The 27,809-nt window shown below is 41.2% G+C and overlaps 2 protein-coding genes across 14 annotated transcripts in view; one reads left to right on the plus strand and one right to left on the minus strand.

Moving 5' to 3' along the window:
• LOC111252317 (uncharacterized) overlaps window positions 1–16,989 on the minus strand; it is a 29,458-nt gene extending 12,469 nt beyond the window's left edge. The window contains exons 1-3 of one of the 5 annotated variants that reach the window (XM_086992392.1): window positions 16,848–16,989; window positions 10,743–12,206; window positions 5,275–5,436 (exon numbers count right to left, since the gene is read on the minus strand). In XM_086992392.1, the coding sequence (XP_086848518.1) occupies window positions 5,275–5,283 (9 nt within the window). In that variant the 5' untranslated portion in view covers window positions 5,284–5,436; window positions 10,743–12,206; window positions 16,848–16,989. Of the gene's footprint in view, window positions 1–5,274; window positions 5,437–6,316; window positions 8,077–10,742; window positions 12,207–12,871; window positions 13,291–16,553; window positions 16,696–16,847 lie in introns of those variants that run through there. The other 4 variants (XM_086992391.1, XM_086992390.1, XM_086992393.1 and 1 more) reach the window with 4 other exon arrangements.
• The window catches only part of LOC111252315 (CLIP-associating protein 2-like), a 61,657-nt gene continuing 48,496 nt past the window's right edge, over window positions 14,649–27,809 (plus strand). For 5 of the 9 annotated variants that reach the window (XM_086992380.1, XM_022809964.2, XM_086992384.1 and 2 more), the window contains exon 1: window positions 18,677–18,815. The gene's annotated coding sequence lies outside the window, so the exon portion shown is untranslated. Of the gene's footprint in view, window positions 14,788–15,481; window positions 15,621–16,148; window positions 16,286–16,829; window positions 16,960–18,676; window positions 18,816–27,809 lie in introns of those variants that run through there. The other 4 variants (XM_022809961.2, XM_022809962.2, XM_086992382.1 and 1 more) reach the window with 4 other exon arrangements.

Below are 27,809 nucleotides of genomic sequence, written 5' to 3' on the forward strand. Positions count from 1 at the left end.
TATGGTTCATTGATCATAGCAGAACAATCAGCAAAAAGAACATAATATATAAAAGCCGTTAAATCGTAACGCATGAAGCCAAAAATCATGGCTGGAGCTCTTGCGTTAACGTTGTAAGGAGGCGCCATATTTGCTGTGCGCTCCACAGACTTCTTTAGTCAAGAGTCCAGCGGTTCTCTTGCACGACGCCATTGTAATGTGATCGGTTTCAAGTTCACGCACGGAATAAATAAAATCAGGCCTTTTGTCCTAAATGATGGTGCTAAATTCTCTTTTGTCAGGTGAATCGGATAATGGTGCAGTTTCCCCACAAAAATAGAAACCCTTATTATGTTATTCTTTGGAAAACACTCTCCCTGCTTTTAGCCTAGTTGAAGGATTTACTGTAAAAGGCCTATTTATCAGTTAGAGTTATTATTAATATCGCCTGTGCTCCACACATCCAAAAAGGGACCGAAATAAAAAATCTCTACGCATATGAAGAGCTTAAAGAAGGTACTATAGTGATAAAAGCCAAAGCTTTTCCAGTAAATGTTCCGTGTTCTTTCTTCTATATGAGATGAAGATAAAATAACACTAAAATCGTACGCCGTTACTTATTGGTAGATTAAATTTCAGTTAGAAGCGATTTGTGTCGCTTACTCGAAAACTAGTTCACGCTCTCATGCATGGAGAGCGTACCTGGCCTGGACCATCTATTCATACAAATAACCGAGATATTTTGAAGCTCTTTCGAAGGAGGGGTATAACATACCCATAGTGCTAACCTAGCGCGAAGCAAAATATCGGATCTTGCTTGGTAACTGATTGCTTTTAGTATCTGTTTCGAATGAATACTCGAGCCTTATTCGTGATTCTGTTCTTGTTACAAATGCATAAAGATATACCATTTACTTAAGTACCGGTTGCTTACTTTTAGGTCTTTGAGTGCTATTTATAATCCTAAAAATAATGCTTCGAGTTTTCACATATAGTACGCGAAGTTGTTAAACATCGTTACTTCAGACTGCTGGCTCCTTCCAGTATGAAATGAGTATTGCTCGCGCATCTGCCTGCGACCTGTCTCTCATAAGCTCGTCGCCGCTTCATGTCATAAAAACATATCTAGATTTTGTCTACTATTTTGATTTTTTCAGAGAAAATCGATATCAATAAATACATCTGACGTTGATTGCTTGTTCTAGTTCTAGAACGATGCCTGTGCGTGCCAGTTCAAAAAGTTGTGAAGAAGTTAAGGCTAGCAGGACATACTAACTAATGTCGAATCACTATCTGAATCGAGAATACTCTACAAATTGAAATCTACCTATACTTCAACTTACTGAAGTGCATTCACTAATTAAGTGGCGACAGTACTAATTTGAAAAGATGCAGAATGCATCAGTTTGCTTCATCCTGCAAATAGGTAATCCTCTCACTATCAACGTACACATTAATGTCCAGCTTCTTAAACCGGACAAGCGACTTCGTGATCTGAAAGTTGGTCGAACCGGTCGGGAATAAAATAATAACACCGCACTGCGCACACGGCAATGTGTGACACAAAACAAGGCCTGATCTGTGTAGACGACAGCGAGTCATAAAGTTCTCGTTGTCTCGTGAGTAGCTCATCGCTGGAATATGAAATCCTCTCACTAAATTGCTAAATACTTCATTGAATTCTCTTACCAGCCCTTGGCTAACTTATCTCTATCGAGGAACGTCAACGTCTTGAGTTCTTAATGCATTACTCGGACAGATATGTGAAATGACTTGTAGAATTACCATATTTCGGTAATGTACCCTCTAAATGATTAAAGCTACTCGAAATAAGACATTTAGCTCGCCATGGAACGTCCGAAAGGACGAATCTGGTTTTTAAAATGATTTGTTTTTGATCCACGGTTGATCACTAACCATTGATATACTTCAGCTGGACATCTAGTTCTCTGAACCACAGCTTCTGCGTCGCCAAAGGGTACATCGAACGCGTTTCCAACATTTGTTTGTGTCTGCACTACGGAACTGCCGTAGAGATTAAAACAGTATCTGATCGTTTGACGCAGCCGGAGACGGGAAGGTCAAGTGATCAGTAGGTACTTTTATCTTTGGGCAGGTTACGCTTGTAGCTCGTTGTTGTGCGTCAGTGCTACTATCACCCCTAGCAACGAAGAAAATCAATCACGGTTGATAATAATCATCGACTAGACATAACCCAGTTTTATCCATTTGGCAGTCCAGAAGAGACCAGATTGTAATAAGGCGTGCGCTACGCCTTGTCGTACACTGGCTATAGCATACAATGATATAGGTACGTTTGCGTAATATACTCGAGCCCTGGTATTCAATATTCTGTTTTTGTCTAGCGAGCACATTTCCAGTAACTTAAGTTTTTTTTTTTATATAGATCACAATCGGTGGACCTACCAGTTGACTTATGTGGACTGGGTCTCAGCCTTCCCATATATCTGCAAGATCGAAGTGCGATGTGTGATACCCACAGCTAGCATGAAAATAATAGGGTTTTTTTTTTAATTTATAATTCGCACATCGTATGTTAGTAGCCGAGCTAGTTGGAGAACAATTAGCCGTAGGCCCCCTAATAACCCGGTGACTATCAGTAGTTCTATCAAAATTATTCAATTATGATTATTGTAAGTATGATACTTATCACACAGAAATCGAGTGTATACAAACGGAATGTACATTCTCAAGAGGTTAGTCTCTCTTTTCTATTCTAACAGTGATACAGAATAAGTCGCCTGCCCTTCCTCCTCTAGGCTTTTGGATAAGCGAAAAACACCTTTTAAGATAAGGAAAAAAGTTTGCCGTATGTAGATAAGCTAGCAGACATTATTTTGGCAACTTATGACAGGTTCTCCTCAGCCAAAGTTCTTGACAAGAATGTCACTAGGACACCTATGCATCAGCCGGTTTGACCTAGAGTGAGGTTGTTCTTTGCCTCGCAGTTTAGTTACGAGGTAACTCGTATGAGGACACCGTGCGCCTGAATGTTTGTATCGGACGACCCCCATACATAAATTAATTTGAACGAATGTAAACAGTACGTAAGATAAGTCGAATATAAAATTTCGTTTATAATGGAATTTTCAACGTCATTCGAGATTGCTCATGGTCTATATGCTCGATCAGGCGGCATAGTTGTATTTGACAAGTGCTTGAAGAGCTAAATTAGAGGTCACTCTTACGTATTTACTACCTTAATTCGAATTCAACTTTATATTGAAATGATAAAGGCCACACTAATAAGAGCAAACGAAGAGGAAACAATCACTGCGATTTTGGTTCAAATCTAAGGATCGTATCAAATTTGCCGCCACACGGATAAAAGACTTAATCTTGGCCAATACCCGAATCACCCAACGTTCGAACTACCCAATTTACTTCGTTAACTTTATTTCTTTAGTTCTTTTGCTTTTATAAGTTAACCCGTTAAGAGTAGAAAGACAATAGTTACCAACGAGAGCTGTACACTCGTTAGGCCTATTGTGTAAACACTGCTCTGTTCAGCTCGCTCGTACGAAAACAATCGTATATACCAATAAAACATTATTGCCGCCGTCCATGCCTTTGCAATTTGAAACGAGCACGCATTTTGCAGGTTTGGCTACTTCCCGAACTACTCTAGCCTTTATAATCGCTATTAGCATAATAGCTTTGACAGAACTTAACTCAGCCCAAATTAAGCCCATGGTGAACCCAGCGAACGCTCAAACTCTTAACCTACATAACTAGTCGTGACTAATATATATTTTTCGCATGTGCTGCGACAGGCTTACTCGACCCCGCGTAAAACGGATCACGACCTTCCTAGAACAAGAGCCCTAGAGTTGGGTACTCATGTTATCGACCGAGTAAGCGAAGTTGGTTTTTTCTATTGGTTTTTTAATTATTCGTTATTAAAAACAATAACAACGATGTTTGTTCTAAAAAATCGTCACAATAGGAGCCGAATGCCAAACGTTTATTATTCGTCGACCGCCTTTAAATCTTCAACACCCACTCAAAATGTAATCCGTGCCTTGTACATCCTTGTCAAGCGACAATTCTGGAGCTGTATACAGACGCCGTGGATTCTTCCTTCTGTCCGTGCGCCATCTCCTATGATGACAGGACGAGATGTTCTGCGATACAGGTGAACGCAAATGTGACTAATTTTTACGTTTGTGCCCAAAGATTATGTTCATTTTTTCCTTTTGCTTCTTACCCCCCTATCACTCGTTTGTTGAACCTTCGACCCCCCGAAACCTTACTACTTCTTTTCCTTTTCTCGCTTTCATTGCGCAATCGTGTGTAATGAATTGGACCGATTCACGGTTCCAGAACGGTTTCAGTGGATTCTGAGACGTCAGAGGTAAATCGACGATACAATTTCGCTGACAGCAAAATTTATCCTCAAAAAAACCTTTTGTCGCTGAGAAGTTGCGAGTTAAGTTAGTGTCACCTTTTAGCATCACTTATGAATCAGCTGGAAACACGAATAGGGTTCGTTGATATTGTATAAACATTTTAACTGATTGCTCTAGTCTAGAATGGTGATGGTGATGCTAATGATGATAAGTGCCTGATTTTTCATATATGATCCTTTTCACCTGCAATTTTGACTTGTATTTATAGAGAAACATATAGAATCGTTGAAATTTGCTCGAACGATCTTTTGCGTATCACGGCCGTCGTTTGTACAGCGGACGTCATCCACGCAGTGATGAAATTTTCTGCTTAAGCGGAAGCTAATGTTTAAGAATCCAACTGATCAACGGTTGATCTATTGATTACCTGAGATCATTGAGGTTTGAGCAACGTGTCTCGTTTCTCGTTTGTCTGTACTAACTATTATTATTATTTACATAGAAGGTACTTCCAATTGGGCTAAGGATACCTTAGTGACAACGCTACGCTGCGAGATTTCAAAGCTATACTGCCAGTGCTGCATTAACCAATAATATATCTCGATATATCCCTTAAAAAAATAACTACAACAATACAACGCATTTAAATAACAATGCGTGGCCTTTAACACGTCAATCTGCTTAGTATAACGTCTTACTTAGTAGAGAGGTGAAGCACAAATACAAATCACCGGTACGAAGATGGCTTCGATGATAGCTTGTCCTTAGCTAAGTTGCCAGAAATGGGGTGGCCTAGGACGACGGAGCATTTCCACATATGTGCGAAAAGCTGAGCGTATGTGCTGTACAAGTTGTAACAACTGCGTACTATATATACTTCATATTTATAACTAGTTATTACTTGAGTTTCTTGCTTTTAACTCACCTCTGACATGATTTTCTTGACAGAAGATAGTTTGGCCGTTTGGTTGCCACCAGATGGCACCCCGGCCTGCCCGGTCGGGGGCTAGCAGGCGGACTCCAGTTCGCAGGCCGACATTTGCTCGAGCCGGCTCTCACGCTCCCGATTAGAGCCCATGTGTTGTTACTACACGTAACACGTACAGGAGAGGGCGGACGACGGCGTCACACAATGAGAAAAATCACACGCGATCGATAGACGGATATTATCAGACGCAGGGGGCAATACTGCCACCACTACCGCCAGCGAAAAAATTCTAGACCACAGAGGTCACTGTCGGTGGATCTGGGCTGCCACCGGTCTTTTCGTTTGTCCACCTGAGTTTCTGACAGTGGCTGACTGGTTCGCAATCGATTTGATAATAGGCTGTTTCAACCTCACGCTGCTTGCCTCACGCACATACGCCCGCACCGACGCTCACGGGCTGACATTGTGATAGTGGCAATAACAACCTGACTACAACCTGAATACGCTATACTTTATGTACGAGGACGGCAAAATTTATTACGCCAGACGAGGATACCACAAACGAACATGCACGAATAATTTTTACTGACAATAATAGTGAAAAATCATTGTACGATGATGACTACAACATACAACTCCGGTAGAAATTATCTGAAATTACGATGACAAGATATACGACGATACGCTACACATACGCGCGCACACACGTCAAATCACAATCAGACAGGACAATAGGGAACAAAATATTATAATATGACACTAAATCGCTCACTAAAAATGTAGTCAATTCTCATTTTTCGCTCACAGGACCTAGTTGTCTGTGACGTTTCTGTTTCGTGCCGTCGATGTAGAAGGGTGACACAATATCACTCCAAAGAACAAAACCTAATGACAAATGAGATGCCCAAACCCAAATTCCACCAATTATTAGTACGATCACAGCTGCTCTCAGAGCTGGATCGATCCGACGACGATAGCAGCGGGTCCTGAGCGGTCCACTACCTGGTATTTGTAACGAGATGCACGAGAAGAAACTCACTCTCTCGTGCTAGCGTATCTGAAGAGATGTACACTATCAGTTTCCTCATAAGTGCGTCGTCGATTAGTAAATTCGGAGTGATTACGGGATTCGCCTCTTACTTTTTGTTTTTTCCGTTTTACGCACATGCGTTAATGCACACATATATGTATGGCCGCATTGAGCCAATAGCGCGTCGTAGCACGTGAGCGGAGCCACACCAGCGGACGCTGTACGGGAACGAGGTGCAGTGGGCAAAAGAAAGATAAGATCGTATAACGAATAGATCGAGCACAGATCGCGAAACTCATCGAGGATTTTCGTCAGTTATATGTTCTCTCTCTATATGTACATAACTCTATACGCATTTTTTTTTCCATTTAATCACGTTTTTGTAGAAATTTTATGACGTCTACTACTTGTGTTCCCTGCTCGCTCCCGCTCCTTTCAATGAGAAGTTAGCCATTCGCGATTGGGTATTTCCCTTCTTGGAGCCAATGGAAGCTTCGTGACTCAGTTAAGGGAGCCCAATTGCGCCAATCTGTCTTGCGCTTACCGTTGGTCTGTGCACTTCGGTCTCTCCGCAGCGCTACAACGAAGAGCTTCCGCCGAGTGTGTAACGTCTAACATCGAATGTTTCGATAGAGAAATGTTTAATGAGTTTAAGATAAAAGCGCAATGGTCTTGGTATCGGTTAGTCGAGGATAATGACGGAACGGACAAATGCTCTCTCGCGTTGGCCGGTTTACTGTGTTGTCTCTATTTTACCGACAATCAGCGATTATTTCTGTCCCATCGCCTCTCCTAGTAATACATTTATCTCACATAAGTGTCGTTCCGTCGTTGACAGTTAATTTTGATCGTTCATTTTTCGATTCCTGTACTGCCTACATTGCATTAACTTCAAATGAAGAGTCCAGCATTATTCCGTGATCTGCATTCGGGTAGTCCATTTCGCCTAAATTCTCGTTAACCTATTTCACCACTATAACGGTAAACAGAGTAAATGGGCGCTTAAGTCAAATCTCACAGTAGATTATGGCCGTTGTGTTGACGCTGTGCTAATATACGACCAGCACGTTACACCGCTACGACGTCCTCCGTGGGTCGCTTTGTTATAGCCGTAACGTAAAGTCCGGTGCAAGAAGCAAAGTAATGAACGGTTCAGTTCTGCTTTAACAGAGCTCTAATGGGAGAATCTCCCCTTCTCAAACAAACATGGCCGCACTGTTCATCGTCGTCGTCATCATCATAATATGCAGCTGTTGCGAGCTCAGGATCAGGAGGCAAAAGGAAAAGTACAACATTCGGCAGTGGACGGCGGTAGCGGTGTCGATCACACTGTGCCACGGCAACCCTGACTGGAGATATCGTCGTTTAGTCAACAGTTTGAACTAGTCGAGAGAGCAAAATGAGGCAGAGACGATCATAACAACAGCGGTGCTAGGCCGAGAGACAGATAGAGCGTCGAGCGCCTACGGGAGACAGCTGCTGCTGCTGTTGGTGAGTCTGCTCCCCGTTGTGCTTTCGTGATCGTAATACTGGATATCAGCAATGCTATTGCTACTACAGGCGGGGGTACAGCGAACGTTGCAGTAGTAGTAGAGGTTGATGTTGTCATTGGTGGGTAGGTAAACCGCCAAGCTACACACGATGTACCGTGTCCTAGTACAGGACAGCGATGACTCTGAACAAACAGGCACCTCCACCTTCAGCCATCACCAAAGCCGTTGTTATTCTATGCATATATATGAGCGATACTTGTCGAGTGTGCTGGTTCACCCCTAGTCTTATACTAAACTCTCCTAGACCATTAGACGATCAGAGAACGAGCGTCTGCTAAGAACAGTCGAGCCACCAGGAGGTAAAGGAGAGCGGGGGAATGAGGGAGAGGCGAAGGCGACTAGAGAATGGGGGTGCGATCGAGACGCTGGTGGGTGGATGGGAAAGGGTAACATTTACGATAGTACTACACCCGCTGCTAATGCGATCGCGTCGTGCCGATGTATTTTAAAGGAGTGGTTGCTGTTTTCAGAGAAGTAAACGACGCTGGCTATGAGAAAGCGTGGCCACCTTCGACTGCGACGCGGCGATGATAATGGAAGGCGAGATGAGGTCAATACCAATTGGTGGCAGAGATAGCGGGCACAAGGCTTTATAAATGGCATACGTTTAGTATGTTCCCAATGACAATCCAGCCGCCGTAAAGGAGCTCGCTAATAGTCCTTGGGCCTAACCGTTCACTCGGTAAAGTGACATAAGAATTGATAAGAAAAATTTTAAGAGCCCATAACGAGAACGATAATAGAGCAGTCAGAACTTTTGGCGCGAGATGACACTTTGATTGCGTTCACTCACGTTAATGCGAAATAAAATAGATATCTGACATATATAGAAGACAATTTCCTACGCCGTGAATATGTAAACCGTGCTTGTACGGTTGCTGCGAGCAGTTCACTTGGCCAATAATCAAAAAATGGTCTTCCAGTTTCAGCAATGGGAACCATATATGCGGCGTTTCCTGTACACCAGAGTCTCTCCGAACAATCGGCTCCGTCAAGCGATCCCTGAATGCTTTGGTAGACAAAAGATTTGCCACTTTTACGTTACGGCTCTAGGCGTCGTGAAGTTGCGCCTGAGATTTTTAACTGACGTGATTAAGTGACACAGTTATCTTATAAGGGAAATGCTAGCTCTATTCTATCATGCGGGATCCTCACGATCTTAGCCCTCAGAGCCACGTATTAAAAAAGTAACTATTATATTGGTCATTTGCTTTGATAATCAATTTAGATTGATTTATGTGCTATCCGAACTGCTGACGTCACGAACACCTGTCATTGCAAAACAAATATTTAGAGGAAAAGTCGGCAAAATCTGCTATCATCATCAGTACTAACAAGCACCAGCCTGTCTCATATGCGTACGAATGAGAAGTGTACATGCGCCCAACCCAGTATTCAACTAGAACTAAGATTAATCTGTAACTCTGGCGTAGATTAGGACGCAAAGTGAGATCTCTCTGGAAGTATGTACAGCAGAAGTCCTGTAATACAACGCACAGATAAAGCAGTTATCGAAAGCCACATCGGCTTACGTCATGTCAGAAGATGATTTTTAACCAGCCGAAAACGGTTCGATCGTCTTAAGTAAATAGAGGGCAGTTGTTCCTAATTTGTCTATTGAATATGTGTGCCCCGTCTGTGTATTGTCAAGTATCGCAACGAATCGCACGGTGAACTGCCCAGGTTTTCGTTATCAAGCCGTTCTGTTCGAAGCGACGTTTCGTCTCTCGTTTGGATCAATTAGTTAATTGTCATATTATAAATTCTACATAAGTAGTAAGTAAAGATAAGTAAATGCTATTATGATATGATGAACACCATCTAATCTAACCAAGAAATAATAATAGCTTATGGATTTTCTAATCTGTTCATACCAATAAACCTACTGGTTTCAAAAATAACTAAGTAATATAATATATAGTTGTCAAAAGAGTATTGACCATCTTCAGCTAGATGGCTTCCAAGTCAGCTGATACGACTCGTGTCAAGCCGGCGTTGAAAGTCAGCACTTTGACAGTATGTTGAAATTGTTGGAATATCCGCACAAATGCCTTATAAAAAAAAAAGATGCGTTATCGGACAAAACATCCCTGAAAAATTCGATGCAAAAGGTGTTCTTTGTAGTGGTCGTCCAATTAGGGTAAAAGTTGATGAAACTATTGCGAAAACTGAGCAGGAGAGCTAAACATCCACCACCGAACAGCTTTAAGCGATTTGAAGAAAGCTGACTAAGAAAAAGTCTCAAAGCTTCGCTGCCACACGGATTGACGTAAATAAATATACTCGATCGTCGTATTTTTATCAACGAAACTCTACAAAAAGCCAACCAGATCAAGGTGTTTTCAAATCGATCGACCACAGATGATAAAAAATGGCTCACATACAACAATAATGTTCAGATGAAAAAAATAAATAAATAAAAATCTTGTTTGTGGAAAAGCCCAAGCAGACCTTATGTTTTGTGGAATAGGTAAGGAATCGTGCATAGCTGAGTTACTGCCCCCGCGGGGGACGATTGATACAAATTTCTATTGCCGACAATTAACAAGGTTACAGTAAGAGAAAAATTGGTATAGACCGGTAAGCAAAAGGCGTCGTCTTTCAATATGACACTGTCGGAGCATATACATGATTAGCATATGGCAGAAATTTAAAAAATCCACTTTGGAAATTTAATTGCGTTCACTCTGAAAGCTTAATAGTTTAGTTTCAGGACGAATGTAAAAATTACTTGTAAAATTGTTTGGCCAGGAATCACAGAAGTTCTACAGTGATGGGATTGTACTGCTATCAAAAAAATGGGACAAGGTTATTGATCGAAATAATGCATATTTAGTGAAGTAATAATATTTCTTTTATATTTAAATATATAAAAAAAATACCTTTGTAGATTTTGACGTTAGCTCTTCTTCTTCAATCCAATGTGATATTCGCGAGAAAAATCGGGGAACGTAAGAATTGTTTTTTATGGCAAAGGGATTTATGTTTAATATGACTAGCTTTTTTGTTAAATGAACTTCTAAGCGTTTGTCGAGAACTATCTGTTCAGGGGGCACGAGTGCAACTTACGAAACAACAACGTTAAGCGATCATTATCTGTATCAGTAATCTGTATTTAACTTATATCTGTGTTAGGGTGTCAACTCTCTGCCTGACGGGTACTCCGCCCAATTGGCCAGTCTGCTCTGGATCTGCGTAAGAACATTCGGACAACGTCTACCGTTACTGACAGACGTTTCATCTAAATAGCTCAACGATTGGTTCCATTTGAAGATAATCTTAACTTTTGTTCTAACAATATCTATACGTTTATTATTGACAATTTTATTATTACTTACAGTCTTCTTCTATTTGGTATACATACATCCGAGATACATTATACGACTAATGACGCTTATGATAATCGTTGTTTTTAGGCTGCAGTTTTTCCAACTTGATCCAGTTCTGAGATATGAAAAATATCATGGATCTAAATAGAATGTCGTTGGAAACGGTACCACCAAACAAATTCAAATATAATCTGAGTGTGAATAAACCAATCGAATAGCAGCGCCAAACAATAAACATAACCCCCTTTATTCAACTACATATAGCAACGATAAATAATGATAGTAATAAACGTAGTAGCGCGAGTTAGCCCCCGATATTCAATGCAGACCAAGCTACAACTGAACAAAACAGAGGCATGGCAATCATCAAACATAAGCGCTTTAAGAATCCTTCAATATAGATCCATTCCAAATCTAGACAAGCTAAATTTGTTGCGCCTTCCTTTCTAACGAACCACACTACAAAAGCATTTTGATTTCTGATTACGAATGACGTTCCCCTGTGCCTTTAACGGCTGTCCTGAAGCACACTTGTACACGTAGGTAATTTCCGGCCCAAAGCAAGGCCTGTCGCTAACGCCGATGACGATTCAGTGATCATCTAGTAACTTAGAGCCAAACAATTACAGTTTTTATTCCACTGTGGCGTTTAAGTACAAAACACTACGCCATTCTCGGAAGGAATCGGGGCTACCTCTGTACATACTTCAGTGACGATTTTGGTTGTAATCTAATATTTTTTCATTAGATCGATGACACGTTACAATATCCTACCAAGATTATATAAAGGCTTTTGCCTAGTTGTATATTTCTAGCCTTTCTCAGGAATCGCACCGCGACTACTGCTTATCACTGAATGAGTCATCAGGTGGGCAATCCGACAAGGTGACATAGGACTTAGGTGAGACGTTCTAGTTTCGATATAGAATGCCGTTAGATAAGTGAAATATCGAGTATTTATGGGGCTGCGTATCGCACATTCACGTCGACCATGTTCCCCCAAAGCGCCGTCTCCAACTGCCAAAAAACAAACAATTCGAAATTAAAATTTTCTCACATTTACTTGTTTCAATGCTTTCCTAAATTTTGCATAAAAATATTGTTACTATTATTGCTTGCATAAGGTTTGAAACACCATTTTCGCTTGGAGCCAAAAGCTCAATCCTATCGCAGAATTCCCAAGATTATCATGAGACCATTTACAACCTAGATAGACGGAGAAAGGGTGTGAAAGTAATAGTCTGACTGTGTCTATAACAAAACGGCTCTCCCTTTACCGGGCTGCACTCACTATCAACAGGAGTATTGTTTCTACAATTAATTTTAGATTGTATATTAAACACCAAAATAACAGTAGAAAGTTCGAAACCCTTGCTATTATGTTACATCACCGGCGGACTATGCAGAGAAGTGGATTAAAATGGGATCGTATTCTTTTTTTGTCTTTTTTCTCTTAAAATAATAAATCTCGGTAAGATTTCAAACATATACACACCCATATTGATGAATTCGACTTAAATATATTAATAGCTAATTAAACTGGTTGTATTAAACATCAGAGCGTAGCATCGTAAATCACGATAGGCGCATCTAATTCAGTAACAGAAGTTTGAATTTAGTGTGGTCGCACGGTAAAATCGTTTTAGCTAATAAAGTTCGAAACCGTAGAAACATTAACAGACTTCTGTCTTCCTTGCAGTGTATCATCACGACAATCTCCACAATCATCAGAAGAGCTCTATGTGTGCAGATGTGCCGTTAGCGGGACGGGGGGCATCGCTGATGCTGGCTTCCCCCTTCGTTCCTTTTTTACTGAAGCTGTCATGTTCAACTAACTGTCCAATGTGGTGCCTTCATTTAGTCTGTAATAGATCATCCTGTGCCCTGGACTTTAGTTGACCTGCATGCTATGTGTAGCTTTCTCAGTGGCTCATATATTCACAAAGTACGTAATAATACGTAGAATACTTAGACGCTTTACAAGTTCTTTTAATTTAGCGGAATCTTGGTGTGGTCCAGTGTTGCCTCGGTCACTACTCTCATGCGTTCGACAACAATCTAGCAGTACTTGTTACTCGTGAGTGTTTATGACTGTGAATGCGCCTATTTACATGTGCTTATGTGTGTCTTTAAGTCTGTTTTTGTGTGAGCTGTGGTACGTTGTTAGTGTATAGCCGCTATTGTTGTTATTGTATGGTTTTCAGCATGCGCGGGCAGGGGGCGCTACGGGGCTCAACCTCTTCTGGGACCCTTTCCCCAGTCAGTAGCATACGACACAAGGCAGGGAGCAGTAAGCAAGGAGGCAGTCGGACGGGAGGACCAGGCGAACATCAGCGAACTGCTGGCTGTCGGTCGTGGCTGCCGTAAAGTGCAGCGCACAGAGTCGAACGGGTCGTGGCTGCTCGTTACAACCGGACAGCCTCAAGTAGCCCGGAGCAACGAGTGGATCATATCGCCAGTAGTGCTAGTAGCAGCAAGGATCGTTGGTTTAGCCCGAACCGCATCAAAAGCCCTCTCCGCTCCCCGATGTGAGCGACACCAATACGACTCGTACGGCGCTGTCTGTTAGACACGACACAGGGGACAGTGCAGTGCATCGTACGGTTCGACGACGAGAACCAAAACCGCTCAAGTCGATTCAGTCAGCCGGTCTATACAGCCGAAATATTGGCAGGTGCCGCAGTCGTTTGCTTGCGAGGCCGCTAGATTCTAGTGCGTCGCGCTCGGAATCCTTCGTTGTCAGCGTCGCTGCGGTGGAGCCGAACGTGTGCAATATTCAATCGTCTTGCCTGCTCGTAGTGGTTTTTCTCTGCAGTGTCGTGTATCTAGCGCAGTGCTGTTATTGCTGGTGTCGCTGCCATCGTCGTCGATGCCAGCGGCAGCTCCCATCGAACGGAGAACGCAGATTGACTGCGGCAATGGATTGAAGATCAGAATTAGTGAATGCAAAACGTGGTCGTTAACTGTAATCAAACCAGCGACGATTACTGCAGATCAGATTAAGGCTCAGAGTCACGAAAGCCGACGACTGTACGACTTACTTGGAATTAGATCACTCGATTATTTGCTCGCACCTTTTGTTCAGACGACAACAATGGCTGCAGCGTAACGTAGATAGTCGATAAAACGGAAACAGATTCGACTGAAATAATAACACGTTAATTATCAAACTAACGATTAAGAATATATCTATCGCTTGCCATTGGAGTAACAATGCAACCATGCAGTGTATTTACGTGAGCGGAAATGTGGCGTATTTGTGAATTAGTAGCAGTGTTGATGTAGGTTGAATTTGGTCCAGGAGGAAAACGCAAGGAGGTTAAAAGCTCGCATCAGCTATCCACTCGAGGCTTTCGGTTCGACAGCTGATCAGGCGATTATCATTTCATTGTCAGTGTGGACATTTGGAGTGGCTCACGTGTCTTTCAGTGGTGTCCTTTTTCTCGACGCGTCGTCCTGCAGCCGCACAGCTGGAGGCCAACCCGTTGCCGGCAGGTCGAACAGGATTACTCGGCAAAACCTACAGCCTACACACAAGTGCGGCTTATGCTTTTGGAGGGAAAGGTACCGCCGATCGGAGGGTTACTAACGAGACTTGGTGAGCTTTTATCTTATCGATTGAAGCAGTGAAAGCCCGGTTACAATTTTGTGTATGCAAGTAATAGAATATTGTGTTTGGAGTTTGTGGCTCCCTATGATGTGATGTCAAAATGATAATAGGCAACCCTATAGTTTACGCATCCATTGACCTTATGGGTTGGTAAGTCTTTGTTATGGTGGTGTGGAATCATACCAGAAAGGAGCATAACGTAGAATTGCTCGTCTATGCAACTGCACTGTCTAAACAAAAGGGCATGCAGGAAAAAAATCCATAAGGGTTCGATCGGGTAAAAAGGAGGAGAGTTCGTCATACTGAGTTGATTTGGAGAAAGATGGTAGTCATCGAAAAATATGCTTGCCATATCGTTACACCTGACCGAATCTTTAGCAAAGCATTGGCACAACGTTTGCTGTGGTTTCATTATTCCCCATATTTGTCCAAACGGTAGTAGTCCTATCGAGGTCATTGCTGCTAGTAAACCGGACGTAGATACACTTCGTTTCGTGATAGAAGTCAAACTGAGGCAGTATCGGATGTGAAACTCGAAACATCTATTTAGTCGTTCCTGTCATTATTAGAGTATAAAAGTAGCTGCTATCCGCTTCCAGCTGCTGCTGCTGCTGCTGCCGCCGCCGCCGCCGCCGGTTGTTCAGAAGATGGAACCGAAAAAACGTCAACGGACGACTGGAACGTAGACTGCTACTACTGCCACTGCAACGACAACAACGAACAGAAAAAAGATCGCGAGCGACTGTTGCAACGACCGCTGACGCCGCTCGGAGCTCGAAGGTGCTGCTACCGCCGTTGGCGACTCCTAATAGCAGCTACAGGTAGCGAGAATGCAAACACACAACCCTCAGATACAGACAAATCGAGTAACGTCGGGCGGATGGTCAGACTGATAGCGAACCCCACCGATGCGCCATTGGCATCACCACCGACCGACGAATAACTGCCAATGCACCGAGACGTATCGGAAAGCTACAACAACAATATACATCCCAGCACACTCTAACGTGCGTTTATTGACGTGTGCGTGTTTTTTCCGCAAGCAATCAATTACTGTCCTATGACGACGGAATAACCAGGCAACAGAAAGATTACACATACAAACACATACTTTGCCAAGTAAAGCGGAGAATCGGTGCTCGCGCGTTCCGTATAGGCCAGCGCAACATAGTCGCAAATATATACGTATAAGTAAGGGAGATAAAGACTACTCTCTTGCCGGGAACCAATCTAATAGCAACAATAACTATAAAGACAACAACCGCAGCCGCAGCCGCAGCAGCAGCAGCAACAACAACAACAAATGGCAGACAAAGCGTTCCTTCGACTATGGAACTTCAGACACGTCTGAAGCTGTAGCTGACGGTTGAAATTCTTGTGTATAGCGTTACGAGACTAAATTAGAATAGGAGTCCTAAACCAGACATACATTTAACCCCGAATCGTCCCCAAAGTGATGATGTCAAGCAGACGGTGAAACTATCAGGTAGACACTTCAAATTGAGCAATCCACGCGTTGGGATAAGTTGTAATCGTCAGTAGACGATAGGCGAAACGAACCTTCTACGATGGCCATAACTTCTTCTAGGATGTCATGGCCGATAACTGGTAGTTTAGCTTTGATTGTAGCTGCTAGCATATTTTGCATTAAAGCTTTCATTCTCGCCGTTCCTACAGCTCTGTACAAAAACATACGAAGTACCTCAACGAATGTATACACAGGTTGAGTGACTATAGCTTCAGTTTATACTTACATATAATTAAATTTTAAGTTGCGAAAAGTACAAATCCTATTGTTCATGCACACGTATCCAGCCGTTATCATTCTGACTGATACACTGCTAATAACGGTGGACTGTTGATTCAACAAAGATTTCGTCTGATGTCTTAGCACATCTTTGCTTAGTTGCTTCTTTTAAATCTTTCAGTGTTTTCGGTAACGTAACCTTCATCCTGACGTAAACTTCATCTTAAAGTTAATCTCGGCAGGAAGAAGCCCATCAGCGTCAGGCCTGAGTGTTCTATCTCGTCTTCTTCGTCTAACCCACCTGTTTGGCAGATTTTTACTTCTTCTGTCCATATGTTTCCAAGTGCCATTCGCAAGAAAGTTGCTGTCGTTCCGGATCACCGCCTTGTCTTAAAATGCGATGGACACATAAGGTGCTGATGTTAAGCTCACAAATCTATTATCGAACAGACCTTTAAGATGTTTCGCCATAAATTTCCAGTGCCGTTAATCGACCGGTGAAGCTCATTGGTATTATTGGTCCTCCCGAAAGCTGTCTCTCAATATTCTGGACATTTTCAAATTTCGTTTTCACTCGTAGGTTGCGTAGATTAATATGCCTGAAAGTTCTGACAATACTGTCCGTTAGTTTTTGCTAAATTTCCAATAATATTTGAAAGTAAATTTTCCTTGTTAGAGACATTATCCTTTGCCCACTTATTCTTTCTAACTAATTATACCTTGGAAAACAATGTATATATCAGGCTGGTTAAAAAAACGTATGTCGATTTTTCATGCACCTCACTATAGCGACTTTATCTTAACGCTATATACAGCAGTTGTGTTTATATATTTATATCGTTTGAAGTTATAACTTTTTTTGCCTTATTTAGCCACGTTGTTTATGTTGTTTTATTAAGATGCGGAGATGGAAATAGTCTGATTGAAATCGTTGTTCACCACGCGCTCAGCCACACACCGCCTGTCTCCTTAATGATGCAGTGCTATCGTGTTTGCCCTTTTAAACTTTGGGGGTTCGAAGCTGGGCGTGGACACATTAAGTTTCAAACTGGGAGCCAGCCATTTAAAGCAAAGCTTAACGACAGTACGAGACGTAAAAGTAAAAACATTTATGTTTACACCTTGCCTACCCGCTTGCCCTTTTTTCCTTATTGTAGAAAACCACTAACTGGCTACTGTTGCCACTGTCCATTATGTTCGCTCGCTCTGGTCACCGACCGATACAAAATGCCCCTGAGTAAAATCAAGGGGAACGCGTCAAATAACTGTTTGAGTGCATGCGACCATGCGTTGATCATTCCGAATGCAGTTAGTGTTATTGTATGACAGCGTAGAAATAACAACATCAATGGCAAATACTATTACGTAACCTTGTTACTTACTTTCGTTATTATCATAAGCAACTCATTCTCGCTATGTAGACAGGCGAAGTAGGCAGAGAGGAGTAACTATTTGATCCACGTGGCATTCACCGTCCATCCATATGGCTGTATGTTACGAAAAAGTCCTACGTCGCAAGCGAGTGTCAGTGAGTGACCCGGTCTAGGTTTAGTATTGGACAGCATGTTTAAGTAATGGGGGTGTCTACCCTGTGGATGGCCGTAATGTCTGAGGGTGACGTTACCTTAAATATGCGTACATATACAACGAGATCCCTAACGCTCGATAGTCCTAGCGTTGCAGACGCTTTTAGTGTAATAGATGGCACAACACATCACTTGCCAGTCATTCTCCTTCCTCATCCCCAGGTAGCAACAGCGTCGGTTTTGCATGCGTGCTCCTGTAGGGTCCTTTGAATAAGTAAACACGCAGACACATTTGGGCAATTGAGAAGCGTCGATGGATATTAGCAAACGCGCCTAAAGAACAACATCGCTGAAAGCGACAATTTTCGCTTTATTTTATCGGCTTCATCCGCTAGTTATTCACAGTAATCGCGCATTAACGGTAGCAACGGCAGCGGTAACAATATGCACCGATACCTTGTCGACTTTGACTGTCACCGTATGGCCAACGCTCCATACAGCCACAATGGCGACGATAGGGACCGTCTCTATAATCGTCGATATAACAACAGTCAGACCTTACTCTCAGGGTGAAGTTTCAGCATCATGCATCCGTGTACTTTGTGTTGAATTGCATGAGTACAAATGTGGGAATGAGACAACCGGCGACGACATTGACAGTGTCTGCCATAGAAGCGCCCACGCCTAGGCAATATGACGACATTAGCTGCCGAGGCTTTAACATTTCGGATTTTCAAACTTAGGTCAGTTATTTAAGTTCAGATTATAGGTATATAGATAGGAGTCATTTCCGGCAAATCGATCAAGCAATCTATTCAATAAATTATTTTGAAATACTCAGCATATCATCACGATGTGTGCATGTATATATATACACTTCGAAAAATTTGCATAACATAGTTCAAGATCTATAGAGAGCCAAGATAATAAGAACAATTAATCACACATAATCAAATCGAGTGAAAACACCTATACGTCTGCGATTTGTTTGAGGGGCTATCTCGTCGGGGTGAAAGAATGTCGCAGAGCACATACAATAGCCGAACGGAAGATACACTTTGGAACGATATTTTTTTTCAATAGCAGCAACGCTACCCTTTCTAGTTGCTCGCCACTTCCGGGCTAAACAAAATGGAAAAAGAAATAATAAAAAAGAAGGAAACACCGAAATGTATTAGAAAAAAGTAATCAAAAAGTACTTATTACAATAAGACCCATCTAAACGTCTGCTGTACTATATTTATATAAGAACACAGATATTTCTCCTATCGATTAAATTCCTTGCGATCATATAATATTATAATTTTTTTTATGAAATTAAAGCATCCAGGGAAAAATATCATTTCATAATGAAATGTCTGCCAGCGCCGGCTGACGAACAAGGCTGATGCGAGCTACGTACCCGATACTGGACTACATAGAAGTTTGGCGATCTGCATATCTTTAAAATGAGCCATTGTGCCTACTCGTAGTGTTGAGTGCCAACATTGGAGTGACAGAATAATTGTTTCAGAATCTTGCCTACTCTGCCAGGTTTAGTCGCGATTTGCAAACGGACAAGGAAAAAATATGTATTTTTTTTTCATGAACACATCTGTAGAGTAATCGGTGTACGGCCAGTGTGGAAAATCTATACGTGATATAGTCCAACAACGTGCAGTAGCTTTTATTTATAAATTCAGTGGGGAATGTTGCATCTATGGTGGAGCAAAATGAAAAAAAAAAAATTAAAATACCTTCGCTTAATTAGAGCGAAAAATTATGCGAACGAGGAAATGTCTGCATTTCTATATAGAGATAGATAGAAACCAGAATGTTTAATAGTGACTAGCAGTGTGCATGCACGGCAATTGTCAAACGGCTACACTTCAAATTACTCCTTTCACACGAATGCATCCATCCATTCATTCATGCCTAACGCTTATCACCATCGTTTATGCTGAATTTAGAAACAAAGCCGTGATCCAACAGATTCTTATCTGTGCGATCGTTCTTTAGAGAATGCCAAAACGACAGTACATCGCCGAGGTCTGGCGCGTCGCCTGCGTAAACGGGTTCGTTGTACGGAACAATCATCTGATGATATAGCACGCTATTCCTAGGCACTTCTCAGCTGCTTTTCACAGTTGGACTGAAATCGGTCGGTTCGTGGCTTTTAAAAACAGTAGTTTCGTTTCAACAGCGACCACAACTGACCTTCAATTACTCGCATTGCATACATACATATACGCTAACGTAATATCATGAATGGCTTTGCCGCAATCGTTTACGCTCCAACTGAGCCACTATAGATGTGAATATTTATGCGTTCGCTATTCAAACCCAATTTTCACCAAATACCTGCTTGCTCATGATACTCGTTCGATCAGTTTGCTAACGCTTGCCCTGACTTGAGCCAACAGCGGGAGCAATTTTTTCCATTAGTACAATTGTTGACCGTGATCTCCTGCTGCACAGTCGATTCTTGTTGACAAGATGCTCATATTCTATCCAATTGTAAAGTACATAACAGACAAGTAAATTCAGAATCAATACAAACAACTGCCAATTTTTTCTTCGGCACAGTCAGCCACCACAGACGACGTCATCTAAATATTTGAGTTCTATCACTAACAGCATTACTTTGATAATTACTGTCCTATTTTTTTAATGTTTCTTCTGCTGCGCTCATCTATTGCAATCGCCATGCAACGTATGGCTAGCCACTCCACAAGGGAAAACTTGCAATAGTAACCAGAAGAAGATATCGATGTCTCCAGTATTGTATGGGGTGATTTAAAGCAAGAGTATTTTCATGAATTGTCCGACCCCTGGGCCGGTGAGGATTAAGCTTAGCTCTTGCTCGAATTTTGTATCTTAGAACGAACTAGTTCGATCAGTAATATGAGCAGTATCACAACGGTAGGGAACTTTTAAATGAAATAATCGAGTTGCAAACACGTAACACCTATTAGTTAACCGTTAATGTAAATTAAAAATTAGTGCTCAATTATCAGAGTTCCCGCGACAAACAAACTAACAGAAGGCCTATAGCGCGTGATATTTTCCAATTTACTTATACCATCGGGTGGATTTACCAAAATAGCTTGTACATCTGGGTACCCGTTATGAAGTGAATTAATAAATAGGCTAGCTTCTTTACCAACAGCGATATTGTACGTTTATCGTGTGGCTGAAATATTTTGCATTGATATCCCTGTGACAGGACATTGTTAAAGAAGCCTTTTCGATATCGTTAGCGTAATGATGAAATTAATTACATTTACCCTTGACATGTTGAAGGCGGAAAAATAATTCAAATTAAACTATACGTACATATTGCGTCATGATTCGCATAGTACCGCCCGTTTATTTAACGCAATAGGGTTAGTAGAAAATAGAATGTACATACAGGATGGTTTATATATATTTTTTTTTTATAAGAAGAAGCAATGTTTCAATCTTTTTGTAACAAACGAAATTTCTGCCATTTTGTAGTTGCTTTTGGTAAGTGTCTCGTTAGAGATCGAGTTTACTTCATCGACACCTGGTTCGCTTTGCGGCCGAACGAAGGCCTGCTTGATTTGTTGGGTTATATCGCGACTGGAAAACTATGTTTCATAAATAGGTCATTAGGTTCAGAAGTTTTTTTCTTCGTTTAAAAATATTGTTTTTGTCATCCCAGCTATAAGGAATTAACGGGATGAAGTTTGAAGAAATAGCTGCTCCGAATTTTCATGCTTACATTACCACTTTCTACCTAATTACAAAGTAACATAAATAAAACTGCAAGCTTTAAGCCATAATATTTACTAAACACTTTATGGTCGATTTATTTTGATTGCAATTCTCAAGCTGACTGGTAGAATTAAGAGACATTTAATAGCAGAGCCATATGTCATCGAGTCCGAAAGGATATCTGACGAACGTGAGACAGTGGATTGAGCCCAGAAATTATGGTGTTTCTACAAAACTTAACCGAAGCCCTTGAGAGTCGTTTAGGCTCGATTCAAAAATGTATTGAAGAATCTGATCAAACAGTGAGAAATGTACAAATTATTGCAACATAAGATGGATCTAATTGCATAACAACACAGTTAAAGCAGGCAAGTTATCTCTATAGTAATATAATTATGCCATATAGTTAAATCAATGATCAATCGCAGAATAATACAGCTCAAGTTTAATGTATAGTAAATACGCGAATCATGGTTAACCGTCTATGAATTCTATCTCGAACATGTACAGATTGTATTATTATCCTTTCCAATATGCTTGTAGTATAGTATCGTCGAAAGAATTCGGATGGTATTAGAATACCCGCGGTATAAACATGTTGCTGCTCCCTCCATAAATAAGAAATAGAGATTAAAGAAATAAAAGATCAGCGGGCCAGCTTGAATAAGTCTGTGTTGTATTGGGTTTTTTTTAGCATGAAAAGCGCCAATTTCCTTTCAAAATGACGTTATATGGTGCGACATATAACAACACCTTTCTATACTAAATGCACTTTAGATCTAGGACTCCTTACTCGAGTAGCGTCACTCGAGCTTTTAAAAAGTGGTAAATTTGACCGGTTGACGAGTATGAGTTCGATATCGGTACTAGCGAGACAGAAATAGTTCGTCATATAACCTTTGTAATCGGTGAAGATTCTACTATTAGAAGCACCGTAGACCGTTGCTTCGAAAAGTACCCAACGAAAAAAGGCCGAAATCGAAAAGGAATCGTGCGTACAATTCTTTGCGGAGGTGAATAGTGCTGAGGTCCTGACCCATCTCGGGTGGTAACACTCAGCTTTGGTGTACATAAATTTGCCGTAGTTGTTTATCTCGGTCAGATTGGGCTAAAGAAATAGGACAAATCGACGCCGCATATCCTGAGCAAGGACTGAAAATACAGACATGGGGACGCGTGCTTTTCGTTGGCCTTCGTTACAATAGTTCTACACTGAGTTATGATTTGTGATGCAAAACGGATCTTCTACGATCCTTCCAGATGATCACACCAGTAGATGAATGCAATTGAACTATCGAAAAGTCATCCTTGAAAGAGCTTCAAAAGCAGCAGTAGTATTTGTGTGATGATTTAATGCAGATATTATCCAGTGTAGCTGGTCCTGCTCCGACGATTACGGTTGAAATGCACCTCCAACAATTGGAAATGATGAAAACATTCTTCATTAAGTAGCCAAGATTAGTAAACCGAGGTAAATTACTCCCATCGCCGCACAACATACCGCAAATAGAGAAAACTTATACTCAGACGCTGTTCGTCATCCACTATAGTCCTTAGACATCGCTCGTAGAGGTGTTTTTTTAAATCCCAATAATTTTACAAGGAAAAATTATGTAAATCTCAACATGTGTCAATGTCATCTTTCGATGCTTCATAAATTCTTTCACCCCGGAGTTCTGCAACAACGGAATGAGTTACCGTTTAAATCGCACATGGCCATGAGGTCATGTGCGATGATCATGCTGCATATTTCGATCGAAAATAAAAAAATTAAATCGATGAGGAAAGTTCGAAAAATCATACCGAGCGATTAAATATGTGTCTAAAGCAGAATATTATTAGTTAACGTCATAGTAAGCGACGATTGTTGGATATCGGTAAGCTTTTGGTAATCAAGAGGCCTTTTTGGGCCGATTACCACAGTGCCAGTACGCTTATGTGGCTTATAAATAGTATATGGCGCTGTAGGTGATTTCGTTTTCGTTTTGCGGAAGATCCTTATGCGGATTGTCAGTAAATTTGGATGACAGTAATAAAGAAGGGTCAAGTAATATCGAGACACCTCTGTCTGCATGCTGCTAAATGACTTCGTTGTGTTATGACCCATTTATCATCTAAGTGGATTGTCTCATTCTACTTGGCCTAACAGACAGATTTGTCCAGTAGTAAGAAGAATTAGCGCTTCTATTTTGGCGCGCCATCAATGTCATTACGTTCGAAGCGACGTTTTACCCTGGCCTGCGCATACCGTTGGGCCGTTGAAAACCAAGGCGCCTTTCATCCCTGTTAGTCAGTTGGGCCGACAAAAAACTGCGCGATATTGATTGGATATGCCATTCAAATGAGTATCCATAGATGATGTATTTTCAAACAAAAATGGCGAACTGAATTTTTCGTACTAAATATAAGTTTCTCGAAACTGAGTTTCATCATAAAGCTTTATATCGAGCAAGTCAATCACAAGATGAACTACCAAACAATCGAGGGCGTTTGCAGCGCTCCGACACAAAGGAAGTGAATTGGCTCCGTTTTTAACCCTTTTTTTCCATTCTTTCCTACAGCGGACTCTTTATTTAGAGACGTTTGCTTAGCGACTATTAACAAGCGCACCTTGACAAATTTTACGTCTGGTGAGGGCGGCGCCTAGCATGTTACTATGTGCATACTGATTAACATTTATTATTGAGTAGGGTATCCGCTGAATGATGAGTGTTATGTATGTGTTCTTAACAATGAACCGAAAGGCATTAAAATCAGGTATTTTAAAACAAAGCTTTGCACTAAGCCATCAAGGCAAACGTCTTCTCAGAGTCATGAGTATATAAGGCATGAGTAACCACCCCAGAATGCAAATGTGTTCATCCACGAACAGCGGTTATGACCTCTGAAGAGATGAAGAACCGAAGTGCGCAGAAGGAAATTAAAAGGAAACCGTAGAATGCCACTAAGTGCTTTTTAAGATAGAAAACATGTGAAAAGTACGGGGCTAAGGTCACGCTATGTTTAGAACTCCACTATCGCATATTATTGTGCATATATATATGCAGACAGTTCAGTTTATATATATATATATATATATATGAATTAAACTATTAAGTTTGTATTTATGTCGTACATCGTTCATGTAGTCCCTGATCTTAGCGGCTGAAGGTTTGACCATTTAAATAACAACAGCTAAGATTTGAGCTTCGTGCGTAGAAGAAAATGGATTCCTCATCCAATAAGCTCATTATTTGCACCCAAAAAGTGATTGTCGATATAAGGTTATACTCCCACAATTGCTGCACTGGTGATTAAGCTTCCCTGCTGCGTAGATGCATAATAACTTTATCGAACCTTGAAGATAGTGGAAACTATGATTATACTTTTGTCTTCAAGCAGGCCAATATCTGAACTCCTTTGTAATTGTGTCGGTGGTAAATAATGTCATTGATACATACTGTGTACTAGTTAACTATGCAGCGTTAATATACATGGCTTTTCCTTAGTTGGATTTATACTCGTACTCCGGCATGACAGTCATCACGGTGTTATTGGCCCATGCTGTCGTCACTTTCAAGCCACTTAGCCATAAAGGGCCATAGATTTGTTTTTTCTTATCTATTGCCTCATTCGATTAATTGTTATTCTTTTATTATCTTTCTGTATCTATGTTGAAGTCGATAGCCATCGCTTGGTTTGACAGGAATAGACAGAAAATGACAGTCCGTCAATAGCTCATTATAGAAACATCACCCAAACCCTTGTTTTGTTTACGCTGACAAGTCAGGAGTATGTAGGTCTCTCACAATCTGGATTGATTCATCCATTCTCTGTGTACGACTACCGTCAGCACCATGACTACTGCCGACTGATCTGTGATGCAGCTGTCACCCTGATCCTGCTTCCTTTCATTTTTTTCCTACTGCTTCGACCGTTGCCGCCGGTCAGCTCGATTTGGTTGATGCAGAAAAAATGAATTTTGCTGTTTGAACGATTGTTCGATGCTTGCGTTCATTCCTTTTGTATAAATCACACCAGTGATAACGGTAGCCGCAGCTGCAGAACAGTCGGTCAGAGTAACCCTAGGACTACAAGGCGGGTTTGTACATATATGTATGTATAACCTATGCAAGGGCATGTTTTTACTCGTTTTACTGCTGCTGCTGTTGTGGGGGCATGTGGACACGCATGCATTGACTGTAGTCGTCTAATGCTGACCGCAGAGTTTGGTCTGTCTGCCTGTCTGTCGACTAAATTGCTATTGTCGCATTGGATAGAGAGAGGACATTCGGCATTTGATGCTCTTTTGTGCGTCGCGATAGCACCGCCTACCATTCATCGTGGTATATCTTTTCCGGTTGCTTCCCCTTCAGTTCTGTCTGCCGATCTTAAGCGGAGACGGTTACGATAGATAGAGACAGCGACTGTGGCAACGAGATCACTGCCTATAAAAGCTTATTTCAAAAGCGGCTGACCTCACGTATGAGGAAACACTTTTCTGTATTAATAATTATCAGTCCACAGACAGAAAGCTGAATGCAGAACAAAAGAAATATTATAATAAACGCGTAATAATGATGGTTAGATACTCTTCATTTGAACGATGATTTGATTAGTTATTTGATTAGCTGTTCATTCCTGAGTGGTTATTGTTAACTTTCTGATTATATAATCTGCAGTAATTTGAAATGTCTCCAAACTCGACGTGAAAATGGCGTCACGCGTTAAGAATATTCCGATGTTATAATTATGCATACGTTGAACACATTTTGTTTAAGAATCATTTGTATCAGTCCGTATTAGTTTTTCTGCCAAAATAGAAGGAAAATTATGTATCGGGCCGTCATTAAATTCTTGTATTTAGATGACGATAAACCCACGCAAATGAAGACCGAGATAGACGCTGCTTACGGGGACCATGGGCCAGCGTTTACCCCTATGAAAATCTGGATACTTGAAGTTTAAATAACAATGAACGTGTGGAACGGTAAAACACTGTACTTGCTCCCAATAACATTAAAGAAGTTCAGTATGTAGCGCTAAGCGACCATTGAACGGAATTGAGATTCGAGAGATGGTAACAGCTATGGGCATCTCGAACGTAAACTGACTAAAGATTAGGGTATGAAAAAGCTAGCCACGTGCTGGTACCAAGTTTGCTTATTCAGGGCCAAAAACACATTCAAATAAACATTTTTAATGCGGAGTCTTTTAATGGGTTGAGTTTACAGTTGATGCGCGATTCAGTCTTGATTGTCAGTGGCGTAACATATGATATTGATATATTCAGTGAGACAATTCATTATTAGCTTCAGTTTTTGGGACCTACTCGACAGGCGCGGCGTCCTCTTCTGTAGTGTTTATCCTTAATAATTTAGCCGCCTCCCCGGATAGTTGCATAATTGCGGTATTATTTTGCTAAAATCTCAAAGGTGCTTGGACAAATTGTTTAACTATTCCTGATCAGGCTGTCTTTTAGAATTGAAAATTCTAAAACGTTTGTCCTTCAAACGGGACTATCGGAAGTAACTTACTAAAGAGGACGCAGTTGTCGCTGTATTTACTAAGAGTGGTATTTTACTTGACGTATGTATGGCAATACATCGTACTCAAGTAAAAAAAATGACAAGCTATTCTTGTTTCTATTTCCCGTAATCCTTGGATGGAGGCTCATGTAAGTCCACACGTCTTCCTTGTTACCTCTCTATCTTCGTTTTTTCTTGTCATATCGGTAGCCAAAGTCTTGATCTCCTAGTAGACGGTGTTATGGATATACGATTCTGTAACTAAATGTTTTCTATTCACGAAAAGGTCATGTTCAGCTGGGCGTTGAAATCCACTTGTCCAGTAGCTTCGAAGCTTTGTTAAAACAGTTTAAATGAAACGAGTTTTTTTAGCGTCGATTAGTAACTATCGGTAAAGCATAGATATACCACTATCCTTGAAGCCATGGCACAGTCGAGATAGTGAAGTCCAAAAAGCTGCTCCATCGGCCGGGAAAATTATGACAACTGTTTATTTTTTTTGGAACTGCTATG

This window comes from Varroa destructor, unplaced genomic scaffold (assembly GCF_002443255.2).
Source record: "Varroa destructor unplaced genomic scaffold, Vdes_3.0 BEIS01000006.1, whole genome shotgun sequence".
Taxonomy (NCBI): Eukaryota; Metazoa; Arthropoda; class Arachnida; order Mesostigmata; family Varroidae; genus Varroa; species Varroa destructor.